The 9579-nt window shown below is 39.2% G+C and overlaps 1 protein-coding gene across 1 annotated transcript; it reads right to left on the reverse strand.

Moving 5' to 3' along the window:
* Positions 1–767: 767 nt before the first annotated feature.
* Positions 768–9350, reverse strand: rhag (Rh associated glycoprotein). The gene is made up of 10 exons (XM_075459680.1): positions 9080–9350; positions 5072–5255; positions 4457–4607; positions 4158–4305; positions 3605–3771; positions 3373–3510; positions 2803–2924; positions 2648–2718; positions 2455–2528; positions 768–2176 (listed from the first exon to the last, which is right to left on the reverse strand). The coding sequence occupies exons 1-10, from the start codon at positions 9255–9257 to the stop codon at positions 2102–2104; spliced, it is 1308 nt and encodes a 435-aa protein (XP_075315795.1). The 5' UTR covers positions 9258–9350; the 3' UTR covers positions 768–2101.
* Positions 9351–9579: the final 229 nt, after the last annotated feature.

The raw sequence follows: 9579 nt of genomic DNA on the forward strand, positions 1-9579 counted from the left end.
ACACTGACTTTGGTCCAGCTCTTGTGTCATTTGGCATACGTCAGCCAGGAATGGTTTCTTGACAGCCACCCTGCCATGGAGACCATTTCTGATGAGGTTTTGGCCAACAGTAGATGGATTGACTGAAGGGCCAGATGGATCTCTCAGGTCCTGTGTCAGGTCTTTGCTTTTCTGATCCCCTATTTCTTAAGGACATCCCTTTCAGATACTGTTCATCTGCTGTAGATAGTTTTTTTGAAGGCCTGTGACTTCATCTTTTGACCTACACTTGTCCAGATTTCTCAAATATTTAGGGACACGCTGCACACCATACTGAGATATGCCAAGTTTTCAGCTAATAGCTTCTTTGTGAATCATCTTGTTGATGCAAAATTACTATTCGATGTCAAACTGTGTTATCTTTGGCATTTTTTATTGGTACTAGAAAAGAAATGAGAATAAATAAAAAATTAAAGCAAAATATAAACAAATGAGGGGTGACTCAAAACCTCTGCACGGTACTTTAGTATCGTGGTATTTTTTTTAGGCTGACTAATATCTTTAACAAGTATTTGGTGTGAAACTGAAGTATTGCATTGAATTTTTAACCGCTTGATGGTAATACATGAGACGTTCTGCAAGGATCTAATGTAGTTTCTTTTTTCTTCAAACACACATGTCAACCATCTCTGTTGGAAGATGATGATGATGACAAGATGATTTAAACTAAATGATTATTGTTGATTTTGCTGCAACAATGTTTAAAACAACTACCACCTAAACAGCAGTATTGTACAAAAACACATTTATTATGACAGTATTAGTATATCATACAAATAGGAGCACATGCCCACTGTATAAAAATACAAAAGCTTTGATGCACTTCAGTGTTCTGGGCATCACAAATCATTTGCCAAAACCTGAAAATCTTTGATTAGTCTATTTGTAGTCAGTTTCATCAAGCTACCAGTCCTGTATTTTGACATTAAACACATTGTCTCCAGCACTTTAGTGCGATGCCACTTAAAACAAGTGGTAAAGGTGAGATCTAATCCTATGATATACACAAAAGGTTTGTTACCTCTGTAACAGTGTAAAAGTCAGACTGAAACAGAATAAAACAAGAACAAAATATGCTGATGGATGCGTATCATGAAACACCAAACACAGTCATACAGTTCCTGTTCAATTGTGAAGATGTCTGAAAAAAATATGCAGTACCAGTTGCCATTTCTTAGCTTTGATAAAACTGACCATGTCAATCCATAGAAGAACTAAACTGTATGTACAAATAAGAATACATTTGCTCATAATAGAAAACATAACAAAACCCAGCTTGCCCTGTGACAGCTAAGCTCATGCTAAATTGTACAGGTGGCCTAGAAAAGATAGAAATTGCTCAGAGGTAATAACAGATAAGACACACAAAGGTTCTTTAGTTACAGGAACATTATGCGACCATCCCTGCCCACATCAGAGCCACGCTGCTGCTTTTCCACGCAGCTCGACTCTGACTCCTCGCACAAGGACTGGGCTCCAGTGAGGTAATGCGAAGCAACAGATCAACCTCCACAATTTACTCAAATGTGAGCAGACATGGATATGTCAGGTGGGAAGAAATGGACAAAGAAAATACACACTGTAGTAATATCTTAAAGCATGCTCATATGCTTTTTTATATAATATAAAATGACATTAAGAAAAGCTTAAAGAAGTGGCTGTGTTTCAGCAGTGAAAGATTGGAGTGGCCCACTGTCTTTTTTGCAGTGGTTTGCGAATTTTGTATTTAATAATCATAACATCTTTGAAATCTATTTTTTTTCCCATGTAAATTGGATTATTCAATCTTCATTCTTGTTCAAATAAAATGGCTTGTGTTTTGTCTTTGAGTCTGAATCATGTAAATCTTTGGGTGCCTTCTTGATCACAAATTTAAACTGCATTATGATGAAAATAGCCTGTGTGGAGATATCTTTGTGAGGAAAACACTTAAAAGACTGACTAAGTGTTTGTATATTCTTTTTTTTTTCAAATCACAGTCATATAAATGACAAATAAAGCTGTAGCTTAAAGAAAACTCTTCACATCTTCATTTCTAGCTGAGTGGTTGACGTGTGGATCTCTAAACCTCTGCTTTGTTCTTTGAGTGATCTGTAGGAGCCAAGCTCCCCTCAGTCTCCTCCTCCTCTTCAGGAACCTGGAAAACATACAAGGGCATATTATATTTCTGTGGCATGATAAAACAGGTCTAAATAAGGTAAGTGTACATTATGCAAACAGCAAACAATTACTAGCTAATAGAAAGTGGATAGTTCTGTGAATTAAAGCCTGTCAGATAAATGTCTGACTGTACTGATGACATGAACCTCATCTTCCTGATATAATCCCAAAACTAATGACTTCACAACTTAAACAAACATTGGGCCTTAGAATCTGTCACTGAAGTTGATATTTATGAGAAGAGGGAGTTCTTACCTCCCAGTAAATAGAGTCATCGAAGCAGTTCTGGTCTGGAGGCTGTCCCCAGAATGGCAACTTCATTATTAAACCTTGAAGAAGAAATTCAATTGTTTGAAAAATAATAATACCTTTCCCATAAACGAAACCCCATGCATGACTTTCACAGTTATTAGTCAGATACGTGGTTTTAGTTTTTATCTCCACCCACCTGTAATAACACCTCCGATCAAAGCGAAGCCCAGGGATGAAGCCAAGGCAGCAGCTTGCATGGCTGCAGAGCTGACATTTGAATGGAGAATTAGATTACTTTAAAACAACAATGCTGCTAGATGTGAAAATGTTATTGATATGTGTCAGATTTACCCATCCTTTTTGCCCAAAGCCACAGCCACGATACCAGCCAGCCCGCCCAGGATGCCAGGCATGCCATGCAGATTGTGGACTCCACAGGTATCTTGGATACCCAGATTTGCTGCCAGAATGGGCTACAGAGGAGGGAAAAAAACTGAAGGTGAAATATGCCTTGATATCCTAGAAATGAGCAGGGTTCCCTCTATGAATTATTCATTTCTGACTTATAAAGTCCATTTTTGAGTAAGGTATCTTTTTTTTTTTTTTTTTTGCCACTACTTGCATTAGTTAGAGTAGCATCTCTATTAATTTCTTGATTCATAGAAAAGGCCAAACATATATCCACAAAGTGAGTTGTATCATTTTTAGATGACTTGTTTGAGTTCAATACCATCGAATACTAAGTTTACTATCAGTGAGGAGTACGAAACCTAAGAAAACACTTAGGGGAAAAAGAGAAAACTGTTTTTGCTGAAAATTACCTGTTGCACCTCAAGTTTCAAGAAGATTGATTTTTTTAAATACTAAACATTCTGATTACATCTTTATTTCTCATTCTTGTTTTTTTGTTTTTCAACTCACAGAGAGGTACTTGAAGCCCAAGGTGGAAATAAGGCCAGCAGTTAATCCAATCAGCATGGCCCCAAATGGCTCGATGTTCATATCAGCACATGTTCCCACGGCAACGCCACCGGCCAAAGTGGCATTCTGAATATGCACCTATACAGTATAAAGATATAAAAACAAGTGTTTGACCAAATCTGTGCTTTGAGATTAGTTTTAGATCGTGAATATTTGAAGAAAGTTGGCTGACCATGTCCAGTTTTCCTTTGTGCTCCACAAGGCTGGAGATGGCGTAGGCGGAGAGCACACAGGCAGCCAGGGATAGGTAGGTGTTGATCACTGCAGTGAGCTGAGTGATTCCCGGATCAGCAATTGCTGAATTAAAGCTGGGCCAGAACATCCACAGGAAGACAGTTCCTGTAGAAGAAGTTTGCTTGTGTTCATGCTCATGTTTACTAAGCAGATAAACAGTTGAAGTCAATATCAGTCAATCGTGACGTAAGCTGCATGGCTATTTATGTCCACCAGGTGGCACCGGTCATCCATGTTCAGGAGGAACCAGTTAGGGAGTCGGAAAATACAAGATGTCAACACTCAGAGAATTGATCATACTATACAAAAAAAATAAAAGAATAAAAAGTCCAGAGTACACATATGAGTTTTGTTATTCATTTGCTTGACATATTTTGTTTAACATTAAGGTTTGGGGTTCAGTATGTGGGATTAATTGATAGCAAAGTAATATTATAAATAATAATTTGCACACAATTGATGTATTATTTGGAAGTGTAACTGTCTCTTACCAATCATTGCAAACAGATCAGAGTGATAAACAGATCCATCGTTCTCATGTCCATTTCTTAAAGAAGGCCTGTAAAGTACTCGAGCCACTGCCAAACCAAAGTATGCTCCAAAAGCGTGGATGATCATTGACGCTCCAACATCATTAGCCTGTTGAAGAGAAGGTAATGCAGTCACGTAACAGTATAGTCATGCCTCTTGATTTTTAATTTAATTCTGTTTTCATGATGAATGTTCCTGATTATAAAGCTGTGATTCAGTCTCTGTTTAACTCTTAAATCCTCTACCATGATTAACTCACTTCCAGAATATTAGCCACTAAATGTTCATTGACGGAGAAGATGGTGATCTCCAATATGGTCATGATGAGGAGCTGCACAGGGCTGGTTTTACCCAGAACGGCACCAAAGGAGATCAGGACTGTAGCCGTGCTGAAGTCTGCGTTGATCATTCTGCATTAGGGGTAAGACAGTAAGTCATTAGGACAGTATAAGAAAAACCTCACCTAACCTTTAACAGCCACAAAATTTAAAGTGCTCCATCTGAGCTACTCAAGAGCTTTAGATTCTTATCTATCACACAAAAGCAAATGACTGATGTTGCAGGCTCTACAGCACTATGGTCCAAACATGATTGAATGAATGTTAGGTTACACAAAGTAGCAGAAGCTGTAGTGTATAGAAAAATGGTGGAAGGTTTTCAAAGATGTCTGGAACAGCCAACATACCAAATATCCTGAGGAAACTACTTAAGAAAGAACTGTTGCTGTTTAAAAGACAAAAGGGAGTTGTTTTCTTCTTTCTGTACTCTTTGTTCGAAGCCATTCATGTTGAAATATTTTTCCACACTTATAGATATACAACTGCATTAGTTTTACTTGAGGGGATTTTGAATAGCTGCACATTCAAAGACATACTTAAAAATGTCGACTTTAATCACGCCGTGATCCATGTGCCAGATGCCCTGCATGAAGAGGCCCCACTGCAGGCCAAAGGCAGCCAGAAGGAGGTTGACACCCACACTGCTGAACCCGTATTTCTTAAGGAATGTCATCAGGAATCCAAAGCCGATGAAGATCATGACGTGGACATCCTGAAACACTGAGGATATAAGAAGGAAGGTCAGTTCTGCTGCTGTCAAATGAGGAAATGAAATGAAATGAAATCAGATCAAGCACTTTAATAAAATGCTACCTTTAGTTAGACATGAGTATTTTCCCATGACTTTACTGGTCATGATGGTTTTGTTTCCACCTCAGATGAGTTATGAAGAAGTTACTGGTCTTATCAGGCGTAATTTAACAGGGACTGCATTTTTAGTTGTGACATGTTAGCTGGGAAAGCAATTCAATCACACTATGAATGGTGTTTAGGGGAGAAAAAAAAGTCCCTTGCTGCTTCTACTGGGTTTCTGGTTCTTTTCTATATTGGGTGCACATGATCTTAATAAGTTTAAACTATTACAAAGTCTCATGGGGGGGGGGGGGGTTGGTGGACCTTTATCATTCAGTGTGAGCTCCTGCACTGACAGAGACAACAGGATTTTGAATTAGATGGATCATATCCCACATTATTTTATCCACACATGGTGTTTTCATTGTATTCTATACACACAAACAACTGCACACTATCACAGGAGGACTTGCATTGAACTAGGTACCCCCACCAAAAGTCATCAGTATGACAGGAAGTTGGACTCCTGTTTCCCATCAGCCATTAAGCTTGATATGATGAGCATCTCATATGGAAAATGCATCAAGGTGGAGGTATTTAACCTGAGAAACAATACCCTTCATTTCCTTACTTCTTCATCAGTATTTACTGTATTTAGCCTCCATTGTCTAGACAGGACAATACCACTGTGCTGCTTCCATAAAGGAACACTTTTACAAATTGAGAAATATGTTTGTTCACTTTTATTTCTGATGAGCTGGAGCCATCCATCTCTCAATTTTTCATTCTCGCTTTATCCAAATCTGGGTCACCGGGGGGCTGGAGCCTATAACAGCCGCCATCAGGCGATAGGCAGAGTACATACTCGACACAACTTATGAAGTAGATGAGATGACTAAATCAACTCTATATGTTAGATGAAAAGCAGCCAGTTAACTTACTGTGGCTAAGGCTGGAAACAAGTGAAAAAGATGTGCCTACGAGCTAGTCAAAGCTTTGTAATCATGTGTCATTTCTTTTACTGGAAGCTTGTTGTGACTGTGATGTCACCATGCAACCAACAGAGGCTCCAGTGAGTTATTGCTCAAGGTCAAGTCTCAGCAGAAAACGTGTTATTCATACATTTGTCCACTTGTCCAAAACGTAGGGTCACAATCCATGGTTGCAAACAGGGAGATAGTAAAATATCCCGAGACTACGGTTTTCTGTTGAGCAGCGTTTAAGTGACATGATGGGAATCTTGACCTAGCCATGTACATAACTTCAAACCCTAATCATGTACTTTTAATGCCTAATCCCTCAAATTGGAAAGTGGTCAATCGGACTGAATTGGATTCAATTTGGATTACAATGAACTGGATAATAATTGGATTTGGCTGGACTTGTATAATCTCTGTCTAAAGTACCTCGAAATGACACGTTGTAAATTGGCGTGATATAGATTAACTGAATTTAATCGAGCTGCACAGTAGAAAAGTAAGAAATTGTGCGTGGGAGTGAAGCAGAAAAGTACGACTGTTGAAAACCTTGTTCATGATGCATTTAAACTACATATCTAGCACAATCATGGCACAAAGTTCTGTGATTAGTGCCTTCTGCCAACTAAGAGTAATGAAAATGTAGTAATTGTACAATTTTTGAGCCTTTATTGTGGATCTGCAGCGTTTTAACATCCCACAATGGGATAGTATTGTATGATACAAATTACACCGGTATGACTATATTTTTGCCATTTGCGCCCCGAAGTGTAAAAGCCATAACCCAGACCTGAAGTGGACTTCAATTGCATTTCCATAATGCAAAGAAAAAATAGTCCCTGTTTAAAACGCAGCAGCTCTTAGATGATTATAATGAAGGAGACAACATTCCTCCACGCTTATTTTTATAAATAAAATGTTCATGGAGAGGGTATGAGCACATTTGCTTTGGTGAGAAATCTCTGTATGTGCTTAAAAACCTCTCTAACTGGAAGTTAGGGATTTAAATACCCTTTTTCTATTAGATAAAAATGTTCTGTTCTTATCTGTTGATCAGCTTTTTAAACACTGAGCACAACATTTGCAGCAGTGCATTGAAGTATGGATATCTGGTTGGGCGTTGAGCCATTTGAAGCTGACTTGAAGAACACCTGACCCCTTCCTGAGTCTCAGCTTGGTGACTCAGACTAGCTTTCCTTGTAGTAGGGGCTGAACAGTAAGAGCCCCTCAACAGGATGCTATTGCGATAAAGTTGGAGAGTAGCCACGGAGACTGGCACCACGCCCAGACGTTAGGTAACACACTATATTCTAAAGAACCAAGCCAGGGAGAATCCCCTGAGGAGCTTCTGTAGCACAGACTTTAGAGGAGTGATGTAACCAGCCAATAAAGATAGATTATTGTAGAATTTTTCCAGATGCTGGAGCAGTAAATCTCCTCGCCTCTGATGTGATCGATTGCATCTGAACTCCTTAGAAATGAGAAACTCTTGCAGTATCATGTAATGCTTGACAACACAAAATTGCATCAGCCGCTCGTAGTTTTTTTAAAAGAATAAACAAATTTCCTGCTCAAAAAAGGAGGCTTTGATGTTTTAATTTACTCTCGTCCACGTTACTCTGATTACTAGTCTTGCTTTGGCAAATAGAAAGTGGATCTTTGCACATGACCACAAGCCTCATACTTTTACATTTCCAGCATAATTCAGATTTTTTTTTCATTTTACCGAGCTATGTTTGCAGACATTTGCAAATTTGTCCCTTAACATCAGAGGCAGTTTTACATATTTTGACACATGTTGCATGTTCAGCATTTCCTTTTGACCAGTCAGACAGCAATTTTATTCAAGGCATTTTTTTTTTTTTTGGTGGGAAACTGTAAGACACAGTAAATGAAAAAAAAGTGGAAAAGAAATAAAAATGATTCACTTTAGTTAAATTCTTTCTTGACAGACAATGTAATGTGGCTACAACATCCTAAATTAAATGAGATATTTACAGTTATGAAACTGAACTAATCTTCGTGATTCACACCTGCCCCACCCAATCATGAGCACACATTCATACAGTGAAACAGCAGTGTATAGCTGCAGCTATCTTAATGCAGATAAGACCAGATCCATAGAGGAAATTAAGTGTAGAAATGTCTCAATTCTTCCTAAAAGTACAAACAAAATACCTGTTTCTAAAAATGCTCCTAAATGCTACAAAAAATCCTTTTTTGTTTAAGTAACCATATGATTGCCCTTAATTCCCCCTGCTTGACACAGTAATATAAATGACACATGACCTCCTCTCAATGAGAGCTGACCCTCTTCCCTGCAAGATCCTCTTGACTCCTCAGCTGCACGTGTTTGATTTTGTGGCAGAGGACAATGAAACCTCATGACTTCTATTACTGCTTTCAGCAGACCTCCAACTTTTTCTCTTTCTGCTTGCAGGTAATGGGTAAATTAAAGCAAAATTATTCCTGGGAAAGAGGAAAACCCTTTACAGCTGGCAATGCTCTTCCGCTTTGAAAAGATAAGTTTTGTTTTTGATATCTGCAACCTCCCAATAATCACCCTGTGACAGCAAACCAGTGTAGGTGTTGCCAACATTTTCTCTGCTGTAGGATTCATGTTTGCTAATAAAAGGATGCAACACATTTAGTGTGTTGCATCCTATAGATAAATAATTTGATAATCTGTAAACTCTTCAGAAGTAGTTTAATGACCAAACACTGAGGCATCCATCTGGAGAGCATCCCTCAGCATGCAGCCCCAGGCAGACTTACTGGGGTAGAGATCCATAGGCTGGGCTTCATCAGTATGATTGGAATCAGCATGGTGAGAAGAGTGAGGTTTTCCATCATCATAGGTCACAAACACTGCATACAGGATGATGGTGATAATCTCCAAAGTCAAGGCCACGATGGGGAACTTCATCCTCATGTTGGTGGCATACGCAGGCATCCTGAGACCAACTCTGGTTATCTCTCAACAGCTCTGTGCGTCTGTCCCTCCTTATCTGCCTTTTTTAGGGGTTGTGCCGTGTGAAGGGAGGGAAGAGAGCGGCGTCTGGTTTTAAACTGGTGCATTTCTGGTGGCGACCAATGACAGGGCAGAAGACTGAGGCCTCTGTGGTTAACTCCCCCAACTTCATGCACTTTGCTCACGAGGGATGGGTTTCCTCCGTGGACTGTGCAGGGGACAGGCAAAACATAAACATAATGACACCCGGCCAGTGGGTCGACATGAGCAAAAGAGTTAATGACTGCTCCTTCCCACTCATTTT

Source organism: Odontesthes bonariensis, chromosome 24, assembly GCF_027942865.1.
Source record: "Odontesthes bonariensis isolate fOdoBon6 chromosome 24, fOdoBon6.hap1, whole genome shotgun sequence".
Taxonomy (NCBI): Eukaryota; Metazoa; Chordata; class Actinopteri; order Atheriniformes; family Atherinopsidae; genus Odontesthes; species Odontesthes bonariensis.